This window comes from Ambystoma mexicanum, chromosome 1p, assembly GCF_040938575.1.
Source record: "Ambystoma mexicanum isolate Mex_15411 chromosome 1p, UKY_AmexF1_1, whole genome shotgun sequence".
Lineage (NCBI taxonomy): Eukaryota > Metazoa > Chordata > Amphibia > Caudata > Ambystomatidae > Ambystoma > Ambystoma mexicanum.
In genome coordinates this window covers 419,439,018-419,462,201 of record NC_090921.1, presented here as the reverse complement: position 1 = coordinate 419,462,201, position 23,184 = coordinate 419,439,018, and the positions used below count along the sequence as shown (strand labels likewise).

The window sequence follows — 23,184 nt, the reverse complement described above, 5'->3', positions numbered from 1 at the left end:
AACTGAGAAATTAAAGGAATCTTAAAATAGGAACACTCTTCAGACGAGCGCTTAAATATGGACAGCGCCAACCTTTAATGGTCCCCACTTGCAAGCCCCTGTGGGCCAAAGAAAGCAAAAAAGACAGAACCATGGGAATGTCACATTCAAAAGGATACACATTCTTAACTCTGCACCAGTCGCAGAACTTTCTCCAACGGCAACGGAACAGAGACTTTGTTGCCGGCCGCCTGGTCGAGAGCAACACCTCCATCACGTCTTCAGGGAGGTCCCAATCCTTATACCTCAACCTTTCAGAAGCAAAGCGTGAAGGTTGAGGGATCTGACCTCTGGTTGGAGAACCTGACCCCCCCTCCCGTGAGAGTAGATCATCTCAGTAGGGAAGACGACGTGGAGGGCAGATGGGCAAGCCGAGAAGGTCCGGGTACCACGTCATCTGAGCCCACACCGGAGCAATGAGGATCATCCGGGAACCGAACCTCCGTAACCTCTGCAGTACTTGCGGCATGACAGGGACTGGAGGAAATGCGTACAGCAGTGGGAAGGACCACTCCACCACAAACGCGTCTCCTAAGGCTCCTTTTGGAAGAAATTCCTGCGAGCAAAACCTTTCGCACTTCCGGTTGACACTGGAGGCGAAGAGATCTACTTGAGGGGTCCCCCAAAGGGCGAAGATCTCCAGGAGAATCTCCTGAGCCAGCTACCATTCGTGAGAGATCGTGCTCTGCCTGCTCTGAACGTCCGCCATCTCGTTGTCGTCTCCGGCCAGATGAACAGCCGAGATCGAAACTTCCTGCTGGATGGCTCAGAACTCGAGCTGCATCGCCTCCCTGCACAGAGGAAGTGACCCTGCCCCCCCCTTTTTGTTGAGGTAGTGCATGGCCACGGTGTTGTCCGTTAGAATCAGGACACTCTTTCCTCGCACAGTCGTCAGAAAACCCTTCAAGGCAAGCCTGACGGCCCTTAGCTCCAACAGATTGATATGGAGTCTGGACTCCGACGGAGACCAACGACCGCTGACTGTCAACTCGTTAGCATGAGCTCCCCATCCCGTGAGGGATGCGTCCGTCACGATCGTCTCCTCCGGCCAGGGCAGCCAAAATGGGGCCCCCTTCATCAGATTGCCTTTGACGGGCCACCACAGAAGGTCCTGGCCGACCGAGGGCGGCACCTGAACAGGGTCCGACAGCCTGCCGGAGGACTGAGACCACTGGAGCTTGAGTGCCCACTGCAAAGATCTCATGCGCAGACGAGCCTCTGGCACCAGAAGGATGCAGGATGCCATGAGGCCGAGCAGTCTCAAGAACTCGGATGCTGGGAGATTCTGGGCAAGTTGAAACTTGTGCACCATCTGCTGAATGTGACCAGCCCTCACCTGGGGAGGAAAACACTGCCCCAGGGACGTATCGAGCACTGCTCCGATGTACTGGAGCCGCTGCGTTGGTGTCAAATGGGACTTCTTCAAATTGCGGGATAAGCCCAGCTTGTGAAGGGAGTGGCAGGTGACGGACAGATGATCCAAGACTTGCTCGGGAGAGCTCCCCCTAATCAACCAATCGTCCAGGTAGGGGTAGACGTGAATCCCCTCTTTCCTGAGATGCGCTGCCAACACCACCATGAGCTTGGTGGAAACCCTTGGGGCGGTGGTCAATCCGAGCGGCAGGACCCGAAACTGAAAGTGCGAGTCGCCAACCACGAACCGCAGGTACTTCTTGTGCTTGGGATGGATCGGCACATGGAAGTAAGCATCCTTGAGGTCGAGAGACACCAACCAGTCCTGAAGTTGAAGGGCCTGGAGGACTTGAGAGAGAGTAACCATCTTGAACTTGTCCTTCCTGAGGAGCTTGTTCAAACCGCGCAAGTCCATGATGGGTCTCAATCCCCCGTCTTTCTTCAAAATAAAAAAATAAGGGGAATACCATCCCTTGTTCCTCTCCGCTACAGGCACCAGTTCTATGGCACCTTTCTCCAGCAGGGCTTGAATTCCCTGCGCAAGGAGCGGATCCGGACTCTTCAAAGAGGTTCCCAGGTGGATTGTCGTGAGGCCTCTACCGAAAAGGAAGACAGTAGCCGTGGGTTATGATCTCCAGAACCCACGCATCTAAAGTAATGGCTCGCCACTCTACAAGATGCTGCGCCAGCCTTCCCCCAACCGGCGAACCATGGGACCTGGCCTCATGACTGAGTGGTAGCGGCTGCGGTGTTGCCTGAGGGCAAAGAGGCAACTGCCCGAGCGGCCGTGGCCTCTCGAGTACCCTTATTTCCACCTCTGGCACTCTTACGGTGGCCTCTGACTGCTAGCTCCTCTCGCTTTACTGAAGGACGAGTAATAGCGAAAGGAACCTCCCCTCCATTGCTGTCCCGTAGGACGAAAAGTCGGAGGCTGGCGAACTGCAGCGCCCAATGACTTCGCTGCAGCTCTGGAGGTCTGCAACCTCTCAAGGCTCTCCTCAGCCTTGCTGCCAAAAAGATGTTCACCGTCAAAGGGCATGTTGAGGAGCCGGTACTGCCCATCGGGAGCGAACCCAGACTTCCGCAACCACGCAAACCTGCGTATTACGGTTCTCGCCTCCATGGACCGGCTGACACAATCTGCCATGTCCAAACCCGACTGAACGGCCTAACACATGGCATCCTTGCCATCCTGAACCATAGCAAGGAAACCATCCCGTTCGTCCCCTTCGGGAATACATTCAGCCGCTAATGCAACACAGTTCCACAGAGTGTGTGTGAAAGGAGACAAGGCACATATGGAGTTGGCCGCCCGAAGTGCCATACCCACTGAAGAAAACACTTTCTTCGCCCAGCCGTCAAAACGTTTGTCGTTCCTATCTGGAGGGATGGTAGGATACACCGCCTGCTTTGCCGGGGCCGTAGCCGCCTGCACCACCAAACTCTCCGGAGTGGGGTGCCTGGAAAAGTAGCAGGGGTCTCTACTGGCTGGGCGGTATTTTCGCGACAAAGATTTGCCCACTGCCAGGAGACTCTCTGGAGCAGTCCAAGCCGCCGCCGCCCTTCTCTGCAGGGCCATATGAAACGGCAAAACCGGGTCAGTCGAGGGACCAAGATCAAGAATGTCCGTGAGATCATCCTGAACGAACTCCCCTGAGGGAGCTGACCAACCCAAGTACTCAGTGACCCGAGACATAAGGCGCCAATATGAAGAATCGGCATGAGTGCCAGGCTCCGGCCTACAAAACTCCACCTCCGGAGAGGCGTCCAGTCCACTGGCATCATGCAGTGACTGCCTCAGGTCATCAAACTGGCTATGGCCCGAGATAAGCTCATCAGGTACCGTAACCGGAACCAAGCCGTCATCAGAGCCTTCATCACCCTCTGAAATGTACTTTAGGCGGGGAGAGGAAGACATCTGGAGACCAAAGCAGTGCCTGACCTTAGCCAGAGCCTTTCTAGGGGCTAACCCCGTACCACAGGGCCTCTCCGACACCACCTCCTTGAAAGGCGTCGAGGGCGCCGAACGAGTCCGCGCCGACAGAAACGGCGTCGACGTCGAGCAAATCGGCATCGTCAGCTGCAGCGCCGTCAGCATTGACGGCGTCGACACAGGCCTCGAAGCCGGAGCTCCGAGCGTGTCTCTCGAGGACCTAGGCGCCGACAGCGTCGACGACCCCCTGAGAGGCAGAGCCTCGAGAGAAATCGTCGACGACCTCGGCACCACAGGCGTCGACGTCTTCTTCGAAGATGGCACAGGATCACGCGGTCTCGCGCACGCCGAGGACCGGGACCTGGACCGGGCATGGCGAGAACGGCTACCCTTGTCCGAGCGGGACCTCACCCGTGAGCCGTGCCGACCCCCCGAGCCCGAAGGCGTACGCACGGTGTCTCTCGACTGGAGCCGACCGACCCCACTCGGAGGCACAGAGAGACTGGTGCCCTGCGATTCGAGAATCGCTAGCATCTGCTTCCCGAAGGAAGCCCATTCCTCCGGTGTCGCTTACATGGAGGGATAAGCGACCCGCCGACGGGCGGAGTCCTCGGAAGAGGACGGGGAAGGCGACCAATGCCGGCGGTTCCGGGAATGCCACAAAGAGGTAGAGGAGTGGCGAGACCAACTCCTGGAAGGAGACCCACTGGACTTCCGACGAGGACGCGGAGAGTCGCCCCTCGAGTCATCCGTCGAAAGCCCCACATACTTCGACTTCCGGGGCTTAGTCACCCGACCTACCAACAGCTTCTTCTTGCGTTCCCGCAAGGCCTTCGACTGTGTCGACTGGCAGTCGACACAGTCGTCCTTCTCGTGGGCCTCCCCGAGGCACCAGAGGCAGGCGTCGTGCGAGTCCGTGACTGACATCTTGGACCCACAGTCCCCGCATTTCTTGAAGCCCGGACGCGGGGTTGAAGACGGAGTAGACATCGCCACTAACAGGTCTTCACAAAAAACCGAACAGGTTCAACGAACCAAGAAGAAAACAGCAAACTCCAAAGAGTCGAGGCGTACCGAGATTCACGAAGCAAACACGTTTGCGGAAAAAACGGAACTGAGGCTATGGGCGTCGTGCATCCTACTTATCACATCGGTTGACGTCGGCCGTCAGAGGAGGTCCTCGGGGACGCCGCATCGGCGTCATCGACGCAGGACGCAGATGCCGAAGATTTTCCGAAGCAGCACAGCTGTGGACATTACCTGTCATAGATATGGAATACGCCGGAGGACCCTTCACCTCGAAAAATGATTATGGCATGGGGGTACTGTAGGCGACCCACAACTTCACCATATAAGACTTTCCACCTTTGGGTGGCAAAGAAACGCATGGTAAAGTTTCGGAAAAAAAGATGAAACTAAAACTTAAGTACAAAGAGTGTCAAAAAGCCTCACAGGGTTGCCATATTGGGCTATTTACTGCACAATTTGGTTTCTGAAAAATCTGCTATGCAGGAAAAAATGAGTGTGTGATGGTTACCCAATTTTGGGCTGGTTCTCGAAGCAGAGGGAAACATCTTTTACCTAATGTTAATTAAATCCTGGTACTTTCATAACCACATTTTGCATAAGAAAACAATACTGGGCATGTGGTATAGGTTTACAGTCAGTTGAGATTGGAGGCAGTACATGATGTGGAGGATTGGGAAGCCTTGAACGGGGCAGGGTGTTCAATGATTCCATGACCGTGAAGCCTGTATTTAAAACTAGTGTGCATTGGACACATCAGAAGTTGAAAATTGATAAGTATGCTAACTCACTGTTCGTCAGCCACACTTCACAGTGCTCCAGACTCACTATCTGTTTCGGGGGAGTGAGCGCATGCACTGACTGACCACACCTTTCTCCTTGTCTTTTGTCTTGAAGGGCACGTTTTATGTTGGAGAAGGGGCTGGAAGGAGCAGGACAACCACCCAACAGGTAAGGACGAAAAAAGGGGGACACTTTGACCAGGTTGCACCATTGAATAAAGAGAAGTATTGTCCACACCATATATTCCTCAGGAAACTGTAATCTTTTATATAAAATGTGGTAAGGTTGAATAATACAAAGAACTAGTACTTGGGGCCACTGAACATAGGCATCGGCATCAATTAAGTGTCATTCTCTGCCGTTCCTCTCAGGGATCGTTGAATGCTTAGGGATTAGATGGCAGTTCATCTTCAAGAATGTGAGCCTCTGTGTATTTTTTAGTAGACAAGCATAGTGCTTGTTGCTCACTATCGGCCCTGGCAGCAATAAAGACACTCTTTTGATGGATATTCATGGGCACCACATCGGCCAGAACAGAGTAACCTGGAAATGAAAGCTGTAGATCATGCCAGAGGCAGTATTTGCGTGTGCAGCAACGCATCATAGCTCAGTTGGGTCTTTGCTGTAACTCACTGTGGCTTGGAGGAGAACCAACTGGGGTGCCAAAACCACCCTATGTATCCTGTACTTTGGAAGTTAACTTTTTTTCCACTGTTCACTGATTGTGTTTTGAAGGTGCTGGTCTTGAAAGAAGACCCACCCAGTCTCTGAAACGTGGGCCTGCAGGTAGATGCACTGTTCTTGATGGCATGAATGTGCGGGTCGTGTAAAGGTACAACATTTTGGCAGAAAGGCTCCCAAATTCCTCTGCATCTACCTATGGATAGTGACCCTGCTGACAAACGTTCTTTAGGCTGCACTCCAGCAGACAAACTAGTAGAAGATTTCACTAAGGTTCGCTCCTCTCAACTGAGCCTCACATTTGCCCCTTCAAAGGACCATAGAATGTTGCAGACTAGGCAATTCTGCTCCAACTGGTTTACTGAGAGAGCAGTGCAACCAGGTTCCTTGGAATGTTATGGTGCCGAGGACCTAGTATATAAGGACCTAGTAAGACCGAGGTATAGTCTATGATGGCAAGCTGCTGCTCTGGCTGCCTATAGAGGGTCGAGTTCCAACGGGTGACCACCTCCACCTTGATTTGGTGGCATGGCAGTATGTGCTTTTCCTGTTCGGTCAAGGCATTCCTTGCACTGTAGGATTGACTAAAGTGGACACATACTTTCCACTCACACAGCAACATGCCAGCTTGGTTACTGTCCTTGAGGAAGTAGATCTCCACCAGATTAAGCACATGGGAAGAACATGATGTAGTTTATACCCATCTAGCTAAGGGCAGCCATGACATTGTTGTCACTGTCTGCTGTGACAAAGCCAACATGAAGGAGTACATTTGCTTAAATTCGTAAATTGCCCTTACGTGCAAACAGGTAACCTCTGGTCAATTTTTGTCATTTGCAGCGCAGAGTGCAAATAAGACGTGTAAAGTGACGACAGAAGCCTCTTTACACGTCCCTATTTGCACTCCACAGTATAAATAGAGTAAACACTGCCAGCCATGTAAGCCAAGTAAAATCACACGCTTGTGTAAAACCAATGTGTTTTTGAAGATGGAGGGCAAATGGGTGGCATAAACATAACTCCTGTTCCTCGCGCACTCTGCGTCCAAAAACAATGAAAACCCCTTGGAGCATGAATGAAAGTGTTAAAACAGACGCAACAGTGTTATGCCTGTTTTTAGCCCCTCCATTTATGATCCGGGGGGCAGGGGGGTCCAAAATGAGTTCCTAATAGCCATGGAACAAAGCCAGGCTTGGATAATGCCTTAAAGTTTTATACGCACATCCACAGCTTTGTGTGTCATGTGGTCGAAGCTCTGCAGGTAGAGCATAGCCTTCCAACATGGTGTGCATTGTCCTTTTCACAAATTACACCCAGTGGGCTGTTACCGTCGTGTAGTCTGTCCCTTGCAAGCTTGTCCACATGCGCATAGTTAGGTGCACCTTCTCAGCTTCCGATTCCTGGCGCATGCCATGAAGTTGAGCAATTACCTGGTGATAAACATCAGGAACAGCTCCGCCACAGACGTAATTATGGCTTGGGTTCTTCCAGCCTAGTGCGGCCCGAGTGCATGAAAGCCAGATTCTCCTGATGCCATCATCATTCTTGCAAATGGCACAAATAGAATTTTTTAGTCTTGGTCGCATTATTATTATTAGTATTATTATAGTATTTATTGAGCGTGGACTTCGCTTCGAGAAGCAACAGAGCGCTTTACATAGGTATACAACAGTACAGAAGCATAACAACAGAACAGATATACAGCGGGGGTAGGATAAAGAGGGGCACAGAGGAGGGGTACAACAGTGGCGGATAGGGGCGGGTGGCATCTAGCGAGTCAGGTGGCGCTAGGGCTGACACAAAGGCCTAGGTGTTGAGGAGGAGAGACTTGCATAGAAGGAAAAGTAGGCACAGACAGCTGTCTTTGAAGAGGGATGGTTACCATCTGCTGACTGAGTACTCTGCTCAAGCAACAGTAGAGACTTGTGTTTGTGGAACATTCCTGGCAAAGAAGCCATAATCAGCATTTGGTTTCTGCTGGGCAGACTGAAGGGTGATCGGTGGAGCCATGGATGGGGGACAGTGGAGACTGCCCACTCCGCACAAGGCCTTCTATGGGATCCTTGCTCCAACAAATGTCGGAAGAGGCATTGCTGATATCGCTGAAGCCCTGCCTTGCCTCCACTGACTAGTTGATACTGGAGGTGGTGATATTGATCACCTCATGCGCTTTGCTGGTGGACTCATACCACATAACTCTTGCTGCAACTCGTGCATTCTCATTCTCATGCTGCACTTCCTGGTTTTTCACAGCTATGGTACATGGACAGAGAATGTCTGAAAGAGTAAGAGCAGCATACATACAGCGCCTGGTGGAAGTCATCTCAAATGCTGGCATACCTGTTATGTAGCCAGCCCTACCTCCCACATGTATAGGACCAAAATGGGCCCTAGCGTGCAACTCTACAGTGACTGGTCCCAAGTCACAGGACCACAGCGCTGTGATTGGCAAGACTGAGTCTTAATGGCCTAGCAAAGCACATAATGGCATTTGACTTATTCATAAATGGCTGTGAATGTCTGCGAATGCCAGCGGGAAGCAACGATTTTGTGTATTCGGTCACGCTAGACAATGAGTTTATGTGTATTGGCCATGTGGACACAAAGGTCTGCGCAATACATTTTGTGGAGGGAATGTGGCAACGGGCGGGCAAAAAGGCATGTGAAGTTTATGGAAATTATTTTTTTTTGTGATTAATTGTATTACAATTTTTACAAAATCATTCTCATGGCTAGAAATTTGAAGGAGAATGTGGTATATTTCTGTTTTGTTTTGTGGCGTTAAAATTCTCTTCCATCTGTGTTTTCTTCTTTAAAATCAACAGTTTTCTGTTTGTTCCCAACTGATTTGTCTTCCAGCGCTAGGCTTTCAAGAAACTTGGCTGTTGCCACGGTCAGGGTGGTGGATTCTCCACTCGTTAACCTGTTCCACCACTCTTCTTCACTTGTGGTAAGATGTTTTAGTGGTCGCAGGTGAGTTGTTCTGAATTTGTCTGTACCCGGACAGTGAAGGAGTAGATGTCACACTGTTTCGGTCTCCGAGGTATTACAGTATCTACAGTTTTTATCTTGCGCCTGCTTTCTGAGGAATAACATTTCTTTAGTCTTCGAGACGTTGAAGCGTGCTCTTAGGAAAGTTGTGCGTAGATCTGGAAATCTTTTTAGATAATTTCTTGTCTCGTCAATCCTTTGTGTATTGATTGTATGGTGGGTCAGGGATGTATGCTTCTCTGCTTTTTCTAGGGTCTCAATCCAATCATAAAATTGGAAATTTGGAGTGGCCAAAAAAATGCAAGAAGTGGCTGCAGAAGCAGAAACAATGCTGTGAATTCCAGATTTTGGTTCCACATACAGAATATTTGCCCATCCCCCCATCATCTAGTACGTAATTGAAACGTTAAATGCTAATGAGTCGGTGGCATAGGGGATGGCATGGTAATGCACAGATTTGTGGAGGGAGTTTGGTGGAAGGGGGAGGTGAAAACCCCCTCAGCTCTGCCACTGCTTTTATCCATAATACGCAACCTTGTCACCTCAACATAGATGCATTCAACAGAAGTCTGACCTTTTAGGGACCTTGATCACACTTTATAAAACCCCCAAAACAAATAAAATGCCACATTTACAAAACAATCAGGTATCTTAATGCACCACACACTCTGGAGGTTTTGGGGGATTGTCTCTAGGTGTCTTTTGAAGACCACCAACCCGTTGCTCGCCGAGTGTTCCTGTTTGGACATCACAGACTGCATAGGGAAAACTCAATGTACAGCATTCTTTAGCGGTTCTTCAACGGGGCGGATGGCAAAAAAAAACCACCCAGAGTTGCTTTGATGCATTGAAACCATTAGCAGCAGCGTTGTTGCAAGGCTTTCCGAGAAAATAGCTGAGAGCAAGCCAGGCAAGTTCTCACCGCTGCAACGCTTCTCAGAGAATCTCCCCCCTTCCTGAGCTCAAAGTTTAGGCATGCAGGAACTGGGCCATTACGGAAATAAAACAATCAATTATTTGATGCTTTCAGCAGGAAAATCGCTTGTTTGAAAGCAACACACATGAAAAAGGACATTAAATACGGATAGAGAAACAGTAAAAAATGATATCAGAAGACCTAAAGCAACCACAAATGTCAAACTTACCACACCCCATACCCCCACCAACCTCCAGCCCAAACTAGCTATGGACCTACATTATCATGCACACAAACAACAATTTTATTTTGGGGCAGGTGCCAGATGACGCAATTAAATTCATAATATCAGCTATGCAGATTATTTAAAGGGTACTTACCAGTGTCAGGAACAACGAAATAGTAAAGTTCGGTCCACGACCCATTCCCAGCCAAGGACGTGGCACGGATCCGGACACTGTAGTTCCCAGGATTATGAGTCCGGATCCTGAAGCCCTGCTCCTTGCTAAACTCCTTGCCGGAAACACAGGCCTTTACCTCCTGTAGGAAGAAATTCGAGAAAATTATATGTTGTTCATCAGTCATGAATCGAGAAGATAGGCGAACCACTGCAATTCATAATATGCAATGATACAATCTTTTTTCCTTCCACATGTCGGACGTCATCTACGAAATACAAAAACGAGGTGCAGTGGACTTGTGTTGCTTTTAAAGACAATTGGAGGACGCGAGGTAATAGCGACTAGACTACAAAACAGCAATACATGCGCCGCCTCGTGAAATACGCCTTACTGAATTTTCGGCATTTTACAAACCTATAACTTTGCTGACTTTTCACTGATCATTTTAGTGCATAGGGGATAATCGTAGGAACCCAAAATAAATAAATTAGGACCTTTCATCTGCAAGGAAAAAATGCAGTCAGCCCGCCAATGGCGTCTACAGTTTGTACGCTATTGTTTCCAAACTAGGGTCACCCTTAAAAAATATTTTTTTAAAAATCAAAGTGAAAGAACAAAGTCTAAACTAAATAAAGCACAGCAGGGTAAGGTGTATCAGAACAGTATCTTCAGTTTACAATTGGTAGGATGCAAGTGCGTACTGGGCCATAAAATTGTCTTGGATACCAACGAATAAGTGGCCCACAGTTGGGAATTCATTCCTTTTGTGATGCTGTTTGAATAGTACCCAAGGGGGTGGTTTTTGATCAAATGTGATGCAAATTGAACATTTTAAAGAATATCTATTCAGCAACACTGGTCAAAACTATTAGCCGCATAGTGCAGTAACTCATCAAACTGGCCCACATTGGCTAAAAAAGTGCCCCACTTTGACCCAGAAAACTGGCCGACACAAGCATTTTGCTTCTTTGGTTCGGTCATGGGCCTATAAGCCAGTCCGAGCCTGGTAGGATGGAAAGTATAGCACCAAACAATCTGACCTCCTGAGAAAATAAACATGGTAAAATGCAAAAATGTCAAACATAACCTCTTTACAGCCATATAATAGAACTAGTACAATAACACCATCACGCAAGTTTCCCCAAAACCTGATTTAATAAACGATTAACCATCTTCACCAAAAATTCGCAGAGACCTAGAAAGTCTTACGTTATACCACAAAACTGAGTTAAAGCAACTGTCACGGATGATACTTTGAACATAAATCCACATTTGAAAAAGCAACCTAAAGTTAAGGACCAATTGGAGATATAAAACAGAACACTGAAAGACGCAGCTGTTGTAGGTTCTGTAACGGCATTGTGTAGCCTGGAGAGAGAGCCCCTTCTACCCACCGCTCCACCCTGACGAGCAGAGCACTGGAGCGCATCTGAAAAGGTCCAGCCAGCGTCCCTTGAGACGAAAGCTTGCAGTGACTGAAGGGCGGCGCTGTAACGGCATACTGTAGCATAGAGAGGCCCTGCCCCCTGACTAGCAGTGCGCCAGAGCGCATCTGAAAAGGTCCAGCCGGCAACCCATACCGTGCAAGCTCGTCGCTACTGAAGGGTGCCACTATTGTGGGCTGATTGGGCTCGCAGTGACGTGGGATTGTTCTCGTAATCGCCCCTCCTCAGCCATAACTTGGGGAGCACGTTTGATCCGTCTAATACGACTGAACTTAGCTACTCTCACCTCAACACCAAGACCACAAGTTAGGAAGTACTTCCAATAACACAACACATTTTTTTAAAATTATTTCTTCTAAAGCACAACTCAGCCGTAGGACTCAGTGCGCAGCAAGTAAGAGAGCTCAGTAGAGAAGACAAGGGAGACATAGGGGTTGATGGGCACTAGTCATAAGAATTAAAAAGACATGTTTTAAGAGATTTCTTAAAGGAAGAAAGCTCAGGGCAGGTGCGCAGAAAAAGTTCCTAAAACGTGGGGCAACAGAATCAAAGCTAGTGCCTCCAAAGCGGGCACGCTTGTAACAAGGCTGAGTAAGGTTATTGGAGTTGTTGGATCGTAGATCGCGAGATGACTGAGAAAGCTTAATCCTTTCTTTCAAGTAAGATGGGGCATTGCCTGTGAGGCACTTATGAGTGGGGGAAAAGTACCTTCTATGCAATGCAGTGCTTAACAGGAAGCCAGTGTAGGGAGTTATGGGCTTCAGTTACATGGCTCCTTCTGGAGATACCACTTACTGCCCGAACAGCATTATTCTAAACCACCTGTAAGGAAACTAGATTGTACTGATACGTACCAGCCAAGAGGCAGTTGCTATAGTCAAATATGGAGTTGACCAGGGCACCGGCAAGGACCGCAGTGTTGGTGGTGGATAAGAACGGATTGATTTGCCTGATAAGGCGTGTTGTATAGGCACAGGAGGGCTTCAGCTGGTAGATATGTTTCTTCATGTTGAGATTGGCATCTAAATGAACGCTAAGGGTCTTGACCCAGGGGATGGTCTGAATTGTAGTTACGGAGATGTTAAAAGCAGAATATCTGGAATCCGGTTTGGCAAGACGTTGAGGAGTCCCAACAAGCATGATCTCAGTTTTATTGCAATTGAGGGCAAGGGCATTTTTGATCATCCAGTCCTCAATGGTAGCATAGATAGAAGGGATTTTAATGAGTTCCAACTCATAATTGCCAGTCAGTTTGATCACCACCTTAGTGTCATTGGTGTCAAGAAGGTCAAAGAGAGGACAAATGTATAAGTTAAAGAGTGGGAGAAAGAGATGCACCCTGAGGGACACCACATCGCAGCAACTGGATTGGAGATTTGTAGCCCCCTGAGGCAACACAAGCAGATCTGGGACCTAGGAATGAGGAGAGCCAATATAAGGAGTTATTGGAGCAGTTTGCGATAGTTCCTAGTCTCTCCAGCAGCAAAGAGTGATCGACAAGATCAAAAGCTGCTGAGAGATGTAGGAGCATTAAGAGGGCAATGTGTCCTGAATCAGCAATATGGCACAGGATAGCACAATTATTATTCTATTGACTGCGATCCCCAACCCTTGTTTTGGAAGTGATCATGCCCGAAAGAGTTGGGAAGTTGAATCAGTAATGTTCTCAACGAGGTGGGGAGCCACAGACTCGGAGTGCCATTATACCATTCGGGCGTGCCTCTTGAAACCAGCCTCATTTTTGAATTGATTACATTTTATCAACATTTTAGCGGCCGGTTCTAAATAATTTTCTATTTTATTTATTTAACTTTTCTATTTTTTTATGACTATTAGGTGGTAAAAACAATAGGTCAAAAAGGAAAGCTAACCATAAAAATTCCTCAGACCACCAGCCGGAAAAAGGTGGCACGTATTACGGAACCGATTGAGGAAATTAACCACTTAATAAATAAAACTGAGATGTTGTTGGATGACGGGAACAAAATCTAACCTCTTCAAAAACCCAAAGGGCACGAAGGCACCCGAATAAAAGCCACCACATGGTTTCCAATAAAGGAAAAAAGATATTATTGCTAACATACACTCAAAGTTACCATCTACGAAATTGATCAAAACCTAGAATAAAAATGTTTATGATTGAAATTTGGTGGACATTACGCATCTCCCTCACCAGGAAGATGGCCAGACCTATAGTTTGTCAGCTGAATTGCAGACAAACATTCTGCAGGGGGTGTCTCAAATAATAAACATGAAGGAAGTGCAACACAGGGCGAGTGCCCACCACCTATTTCTATGGACAAACCTGCGATAGTCGTGTTAGGCATTACTCTATCAAATAGATTTTTACTTTTAGCACCAGAAGAAGCACATGCAGAGCATATTACAACCGATAGCAATGTAGTCACTATTATTCACAGCAGTCAGGTGCTTCTGAGAGGATCAGTGGAAAATAATTAAAGAAGAGGTCGATACCGGATGATTCTCAAAATCATACAAGACCAGGACAACATGGCCTACTCAGTGGAAGGGATAGTACCATGTATATTGGACATTTATTTATTGCTTGCTTGTTAGGCGCTTATACATAAAGTACATTCTGCTTCAAAGAGCCCACAGGGAGGGGTCATGGGAATGAGACATTACTAAACAAAGATATCTAATACAGTAGAGGGGAAAAAGAAATGATGAACCTACTATGCCTTGTGAGTATTCAGAACGTGCAAGTGCAGAAGGGAAGGAGCAGTGGGGGTGTCCCTAGTTGAACATCTGGCCATATCGAAGGGAGAGACTGAAATAAATGTATCCACTGGATTCGCCACAAGAAAGTTGCTATTCCATAATCAGAGAAGACATTAAAGAAGCCAGAACATTTAAAAACCATGGTGGTGCAAAACAGACTACATTCAAATTGTCTTATCTAATGACTCCCTTCTGTCAGGCCTCCTGTCCATAGAAGTTCATACATAGCCCCCCTTCCCACAGGTCTGAGTATTGATTTTTGATGTTGGCCAGGCAATGCCTTTGATGATAAAGTTTTGGTAACACCCCTAACTGGCCAGCATACCAATCCCTCTTTGCCAGGGACATCAAGAGGCTCAGCACCTTACTGTCTCTGACATCAGTATACATAGATCTTTCCCCCAACTTGTCTTAGCATATTTCTTTGGATGAAAGTAATTAGAGCTGTAATTTTGAAGGAAGAATAAAGATTTTCCATAATGTCTTACTAGAAAGTCTTAATTCTATTAAAGACACGGAGGCGAGCATTATGCTTCTCTTTCTTTTTATTAAATTATTAAAAAAAGCTCAGCAGCAAGAAATATTTCTTCAGAATGCTGAAAAATATATATGTAACGAGACAAAAAAAACACTAAAATCTCTAGGGTTGAAAAAAACACAAGAAAACTCCATTTCCCAGGAGGACTGTGAAAAAGTTCAACATGAGGTCACCAACATGTGACTTGAAACGTCCAATGGCAAGGTAAGTCCCTGCATAAACAGTCCTGAAAATGATGCCACTTCCTCTTTCGAAGCTGCAAACGTGTCCAAGATAGCCCTGAGCCAGGTCATCATGCGACGTAATACGGGAGTTCTGTATCAGGCCGATTTGTCTGCTGACCCTGTCAGGAAAATAGAACAAAACACAGTCAGTTCACGTATATTACAACCCTAGTTCCCGTATAGGGGTGGGAGAGAAATACATTCTCATGATGTCATCCAGGCAAATCCCAACTTGAAACGCTTTGGAGGCCATGGCTCCTCTGACAGAGTGTGCTCCAAAGTGTAAGGTATCGATCCCTGCTTGGGCTAGGGTCCATCGCACCCAGCGTGCTAAAGTTGGGGAGGAAACTGCTTTATGCGGTTTACGTAAGGCTATCAACAGTTGCCCGTCTGGCGGGTTCCTGAGAGGTGCCGTAACCTCTTCATAGGCCTTTAGACATCTTACTAAGCAGAGCTTTGGTTGATCTGAGAAGGCAGGGTACGAGATCACTCTAGAGTTGCACTTGGTCCTTCTATGTATGTGGAATACAATGCCATCTGGAGAGAAGGTTCTGCCTGCTATGTCTAGGGCTTTAACATCGGAAACTCTCCTGCAGGAGACGAGACAGAGCAAGGTAACTAGTTTGCCGGACAGGGCAGTGCGAGAAAGTTCCTTGTTATCTGGCCAGGAAAGAAACAGATTAAGTACTATGTTAACGTCCCAAAGCTTGTTGTAGCGGGACGGAGGAGGTATTGTAAGTCTGATGCCCTTGAGTAGCCTGCAAATTAAATGATGTTCCCCTGCCGGAACTCCTTCTATAGGGTCGTGACCTGCTGATATTGCAGAACGGTACGCGTTAACTGATCTATATGCTAAGCCTCTTTCCACTAAGGATGCGAGGAAATTGAGGATCTCCTCTACAGGTGCCGAAACTGGATGTAAGCCTTTTTGTTGACACCAGCTTCTCCAGGCGTTCCAAGAGTTAGAATATCTTTTAAGAGTGGCAGGGGCCCAACTCTCTTCGATGAGGCTAACTGCCTTGAAGGACATGCCTGGAACTCTCCACCTTGCCCTGAAATCCTCCAGGCTGCTAAAGACAGAGAGCCGTGGAGGAGTAGGGGGTGGCGACTGCCCGTCGGATCTAGAAGGAGATCTGGAAATCGGGGTAGAAGGATTGGAAAATCCGAAGAAAGTTCCAGAAGAACTGGATACCAGGTCTGAGAGGTCCAGACCGGTGTTATCAGAACTAATTCTGATTGCTCCTGACGTGCCTTCGCCAGGGTCCTCGCAATCATGTTGAAGGGGGGAAAGGCATAGTGAACCCCTTCTGACCAAGGTTGGAGGAAAGCATCTGTCGCCGTCGCTGCTGGGTCGGGGTTCCAGCTGAAGAATACTGGAAGTTGAGCGTTCAGGCGCGAGGCAAACAGGTCCTTGGACATGGGACCCCAAACTCGTTGAATTCTGAGGAAGACTTCTCTGTCGAGTCTCCAATCGCTGTAATCGGATGTGTTCCGGGAATACCAGTCTGCTACTACATTCGTGAGACCTGGTAGGTATTCCGCTGTGACAGAAATCTGGTGTTGCAGACAGAAATGCCAAAAATCTTTGGCTAATTCCGCTAGGGGTCGAGATCTGGTGCCTCCCAGATGATTGATATATCTCACTGCCGAGACGTTGTCCATTTTTAACAAGATACAACAACTCACTCTGTCTTTGGCGAATGAGCGTACTGCGAAGGAACCCGCTAAGAGTTCTAGGCAGTTTATGTGCATCTCGAGTTCCAAAGGAGACCATGTTCCTCCTGTGGCTACTGAACCGCATCTCGCTCCCCAGCCGGAGCGGCTGGCATCTGACTCTATCACGAGGTCTGGTGCGGAACCGAAGATTGCTCGGCCGTTCCAGGCTTCCATGTGAGTGAGCCACCAGTTGAGCTCTGTCCTTGCTTCCGGCGACAGGGTTAGCCGCTGCGAGTAGGAGAGACTGCGTCTTAGGTGTTGCCCTTTGAGTCTCTGTAACTCCCGGTAATGTAAAGGTCCGGGAAAGATCGCTTGAATGGAGGAGGAGAGAAGCCCCATCACTCTCGCTAGATCCCGAAGAGAGAACTCCTCCCTCTGAAGGAGCCTGCGGATCTCCCGTTTGGTAGAATGAATTTTGGCTGTGGGGAGACGGAGTTGAGTTAACTCGGTGTCTACGATGAACCCTAGAAATTCTAAGTTTCTGGAAGGGAGAAGGATTGATTTTTCCCAATTTATGAGGAAACCGAGACTGTGGAGTAGGTTTATGGCTAGCTTGGTCTGTTGCTCCGCTAGAGCTTGCGACTGAGCCAAGAAGATCATGTCGTCCAAGTATATGATCAGGCGAACACCCTGTTCTCTGAGATGTGCTACTACAGGCCGGAGGAGTTTGGAGAAAACCCAAGGAGCGGAAGAGAGACCGAAAGGCAAGCTCGTGAACTCCCAGCTGTGAAGATTCCAAGAGAATCTGAGGTAACTCGTGTGGTCCTGGTGTATGGGAACCGCTAGGTACGCGTCTTTTAGATCTAGGCGCGTTAGCCAGTCGTTGGGTCTCAGAAGATCTCTCAGCATATGAATACCCTCCATTTTGAAATGACGGTAGATGATAAAATCGTTGAGGGCCTTCAGATTTATTACTGGACGCACTTTCTCTTTTCTGCGTACCAGAAATATAGGACTGAAAAACCCGCCTTGGCCTGTGCAGGGGCGAATCGCTTGTTTCAGTGCTAGGCTGCGAATTTCTTTGTCCAAAGCGATATGGTCGTCCTTGGACATGGGAATGGGAGCAGGACGATATGCTTGGAAGGGATGCGCGAAGAATTCTAGGCGCATGCCGCATACTGTATCTCTGACCCATGCGTCCCCGGATAAGCAATCCCAAGCATGCGCAAAATGAGCCAGCCTCCCCCCTATAGGCATATGGGGCGCAGGCGCTGTGAAGGGTAGACTGACCTGTGGTTTGTTGTTGTTGAGCTGGGTACCGGGCGGCTCTCCTCCAGCCGCGACCTCTGCCTCTCCCTCTCGAAGGGAAGAAGGTCTCTGAGCGATCTTGCCAGGCGTGTTGGTCTCTATATTGTTGAGGTCTTCTATCGAAGGAATATCGGCCGGAAGAGCGACCTCTGCCTCGTCCGGCCCTGGCAAAAATTCTCGAAGAAAACACTCTTTTGATGGATGCTTGCGCTTTGTCCAGCGCAGTAAAGGTACCTACGAATTTGGACATTTCCTTCATGAAGGAGTCTCCGAAAAGTAGGCCTTGAGCAGTTGCTCCAAATTCCGTGTCTGCTAATTCGCATAGTTTAGCGTCTATTTTGTGCAAGATACCTTTGCGGCGCTCTGCTGAGATGGTACAGTTGGCATTGCCCAGCAGACAAATGGCTCTTTGAGCCCAACTTGAAAGTGTCACAGGATCGATGGGTTCTCCTGTGTTAATAGCCGCCTCTGCTAGATCCATTATCTTGGCTAGAGGCCCTGTAATGTCCAGTACCCGGTCTTGGCACGACTTCCAGGCACGATCTATACCTTTTCGTGGATCTTTAATATTCTTTCCTAGGAAAGTAATCATCCTGGAGTCTAACTCCGGTGTTAGTGCCACTTTATCTGGTATTTCGGGGCGTGGACATTCCGCTCTAAGCTTTGCTCGGACCTCTTCGTCCAATGGCTTACGAAGCCTGTTCTTGATATAATCTGTTGTCCTAGAAGATGACTCCCAATGTGAAGATCTGGGGTGTACCAGATCCTCCGGCACAAACATCCCTTTAGAGGAAAGGGAATCTGTGCTTAATTTCTTAGGGATGGGGGCTGCCACAATCCCTGAGGTAGAGGGTCGCGACTGGATTGAGTGTGTATCTTCTTCAGAGGAAGCTGGAGACGGACCGTGAAAGTCGAGCTCCTCTTGATCCTGGCCCTGATGATATTCTTCTGGGCTTAGAGATGTGATATCCCTGAATTCTTCCTCCGGATAGGAGGGTTCATCTGTGGAAGGGGGCCCCTTCCTGTCCAAAAAGGCTTTCTTAAGCCTGGAGAAGGCGTCTGATAGGGCAGCAGTGGCTGATTCTGACTGGCTCGGGGGGGTCGTAGAGTTCTTACTCAGGCGAGCCGGTGTACATCCCCCTTCTGAAAGGTGCTTTCTTTTTTGAGTCTTTTTCTTTGGTAGGGATTTGTCTTGCAAATGCTCCTCCATGTCATCCAGGCGCTGCTGAATAGGCATAAGCATTTGTGTCACCGCTTTTTTTATGCTGGTCTCCACTGTGGAACCCAGTACCTTCTTTAGGCTGGAAGCCATAGCCACTTCATCAATATCATAAATCTCTTCCTCCTGACCAGACCAATCCTGGCCTTCTTGAGGGAAGTATTGTGCTGCCATATTATAAGCACCCTTCAATTCACCCTACCTTTTTTTTTTTTTTTTTTTAAATGTATGTGTGGGCAGACTGCCTTCTCTCAATGCCCACTGAAGGAGATGAGGAAAGTTGTGGAAAAAAAACCCTAACTATAAGGGCAGGAAGCAGCGATCTGCTGTGTCCTTTAAATTCCTCTTTTTTTTTTTTTTTTTTAATGAAGTTCGTGAAGTGCAGCTCCCGGCACTCGCGATCGGTAATCCGCTGTGAAAGTAAAACGGAAAACGATCGCGAGCGCCAGAAAACTGAGGAGCGGACCTGTGACGGCAGGCGCTCCCTCTGGTGGCCGCTCGAGGCACCGCGGTCACTGAAGGACTCCGCGGTTTCCCCCAAGCCCTGCGAACGCAGGTCGCTTGAAAAGCGAAGGGAAACCGAGCCGCGGGCTTACGCTCGCAATGAAGTAAATATAAACAAACAGCCGAACGAAGGCTGAGAAGGCGAAGTACTTCCCGCCACGGCCGGAAGCGGTCGGCGTCGGAGAGTAAACACTGACACACGCGAGGAGCGCTCGACGAACGAAGTCGAGAAATTAGCTCTCACTATTACGCGCGGCGAACGTTGCGCAAATCATGCGACAATCACCTCAAATACATATTAAACATAATAAACAGATCCAGAAAATGATGTACTTATCTCTTGCTGTGAGCAGCAAAGAAAGAGAAAGTGGCATCATTTTCAGGACTGTTTATGCAGGGACTTACCTTGCCATTGGACGTTTCAAGTCACATGTTGGTGACCTCATGTTGAACTTTTTCACAGTCCTCCTGGGAAATGGAGTTTTCTTGTGTTTTTTTCAACCCTAGAGATTTTAGAGTGTTTTTTTTGTCTCGTTACATATATATTTTTCAGCATTCTGAAGAAATATTTCTTGCTGCTGAGCTTCCTTTAATAATTTAATAAAAAGAAAGAGAAGCATAATGGGAGCCTCCGGTCTTGACATAGAATTGCAATTGTTACTTGAAAAACTGCAGGCTTCTCTAAAAATGTGGGTGACCAGGAGTGGGTCAATTATATTAGTAGATATAATATAATACGTTTCCAAGAAACGTGGGACCGCTCACAGGTCAACATGTTTTGATATTCCGGCAACTAGAGGAAATTGTTTAAGGCGGAAACCAAGTTGGGGGGCGGGGAGGGAGCTATGCGGGTGGGTGAATAAGAGTTTACATGTATCTAATAGTTATGGAAACAGCCTCACTCTACTTACAATGCCTCCTCATTGAATCCCCTACGGATTGAAAATCTTACTGGGAATCATGTATTATTGACGATATGGGGCTAATGGGATGACCATGCTATCTATATTTGAAAGTGCGCTGGGAAGGTATTTAGTGGATTGCCAGACACCTCCTATGGTATTATTAATGGGAGATCTTAACCTACAATATGAACCCCTAAGGGACATGGAGGAAGATTTAATCTGGGTCATCCCAGCCCCGGTCACTCAGCACCCAAGGAACTAATATAGATATGTTTAGACACAGCACAGCTCTGTTATAAATTAGGTATAAGAGGCAGGGTTGTAGGGAATAGCCCAACTAAGAATACATACAAGAGACGATAAATTGAGCCATAGTGACTTTATTTTAGTCAACTTACAATATTGTAACAGAGCCATTTCACCGGAGGTTAAAAACAGAAGTAATAGTGATCACCTCCCAGTTACAGCAATGAAACCCAACCTCATAAATAAAATTCACAGAGCCAGGAGCGAGAAGTAAGCTATTGGAAGTCACTAACTATGGTAGAAGAATAAGACTTAGCCTACTGTGATGAACTAGGAATAAGACAGAGGCACAGAGGACTCATGGTGATTGCAATAGACTTATTGAAATAATAAAACGGGTTGAAAAATGCCTGACTGCCCCTGCGTTAGGTGCCTCAACCAAAACAAAGGTGTCAAGATGTCCAAAATTAAATATCCTGTGTCCAAAATCCTATCCTATCCTATCCCCGTTACTTCAAAAGTAACCATAAGGTGCTAAGGGTATTGTCTCTGCCATGGTAGGTCCACAAATATTCAAGATCAGGTTCAAAAGAAATGGCAAACTCCAACGAAAAGGTTCCAAAAGAACAAGGTTCACAAATCCAGGGGATAACTCTCTTCCCTGTGGTTTTCTTCTACAGCACAAACAATTAAATTCCTGGCAATGTCTCCCTTCCCAGGTTTCTTTCCACAACAACAAACAGTTCAAATATATTGGAATCTTAAGAGCATGCATATTCCTTATGATTCTCTTTTCGAAAAATAAATGTTATAACTCGAAGGCGAGTCCCAGACCTGCAGGATGCATGGTGTACTGCCCTACCAGGCTCCTTTCGTCTTCAATATTTACTTTGCTTCACGATCTCAAGGACATGGGTCTTCCTTGGGGCATTCTTGATTGTGGGCGAGAATGGGATGACAAAAGTCAGCTCATCTCCATTCCAAAGGGCCCGGCTATACCTGGAGGTGAAGCTGTTGACCGAGTCAGGCACAACTTCTTCAGGGAAGCTACACCGGGCAAAAGTGTCCAGTAAAGCTAGAACAACTGACTTGGCAGTCGTAAGGTGATGTGGGTTTTATTTATTGGGTATTCGTAATTCAACCTATACACAAGGTGTTTCAAGACGCAACAAGGCAGGAGGAGGTGGGGATGAAAAACAGGGATGAAGAAAAACAAAAACAGTCCTACTAGGGCTTGTGACATTCGGATTGTGAAAGTGCAGTAACAAGAAGATGCAGGGCACAGAAGGGGAGTGCCAGTCAGGGCGGAATGGCCAGTGGGTAAGGGAGTGCCAGGGGAGGCCAGGTGGACAGTGCAAGGGGAATGCAGAGTGTGCAGGGGAAGAAGATCCATGTTATAAGTGCGAAATACTGGTCTTTAAGGGCTCAGGAGGTGCAGGAACAGCCAAGCTAGTGCAGTGGGAGGGAGCCCGGAGGGCAAGTGCCGGTTGAGGGTGCGAAAGAGAGGAGACCAAGTGCAGGGGAAGACTGGTCGAGGAGGGCCTGGTGCCATGTAAGAATCTGAAGGAACAGGCAGTCGGTCAAGAGGCAGAGGGGGACATTAGCAGGGGAGGGGGAGAGGGAAGGTAGAAGAGAAAAGGAGGGTTTTGAGAAGCTTCCGGAACTTAAGGAGATCTGGCTCAAGTCTGAAAGGGGCACGGAGACCATTCCAGAGGGAGGCACCTGTGGAGAGAAATCTACTCCCCGCTCTCTGCTTGCAAAAGCGTCTGATCTGAAGAAAGCCTTGTGGATGATGCAGAGGGTCTTGAACTTGATCCTCGCAGCAATAGGGAGCCAAAGGAGAGATTTTAAGGCTGGAGAGATGTGGTCCCGGGGCTTGAGGCCAAGGATAAATCTTGTAGTCCTAATCTAGATTAGTTGAAAGGGGTGAAGGGAGACGTTAGGAAGGTTGAGGAAGAGGTTGTTGCAGTAGTGCAGCCTGGAGAGGACCAGAGCTCTGGAGACATTGTTTTCTGCGGGAAGGTGACGAAAAAGAGATGCCCCGAGGAGGTGCAGCTGAAAATGGGCCTTCTTGGCAAGGTCCGTGATGTGAGGAGAGAAGCAGAGAGAAAGGGGAGTCGAAGATGACCAAGATTTCTTACCTCACAGGGGGGAGAGCATCCATGGAGGGTAGCCAGAGGAGGGAAGGAGGGAGCTGGGGCCCGAATGAAAAGG

The 23,184-nt window shown here is 48.0% G+C and overlaps 1 protein-coding gene across 1 annotated transcript in view; it reads right to left on the bottom strand.

The window, feature by feature from the left end:
* Positions 1-23,184, bottom strand: part of INSR (insulin receptor) — a 1,116,918-nt gene that overhangs the window by 125,675 nt on the left and 968,059 nt on the right. Inside the window, exon 13 of the mRNA XM_069649227.1 lies at positions 10,163-10,322. Coding sequence (XP_069505328.1) covers positions 10,163-10,322 — 160 coding nt within the window. The remainder of the gene's footprint in view (positions 1-10,162; positions 10,323-23,184) is intronic.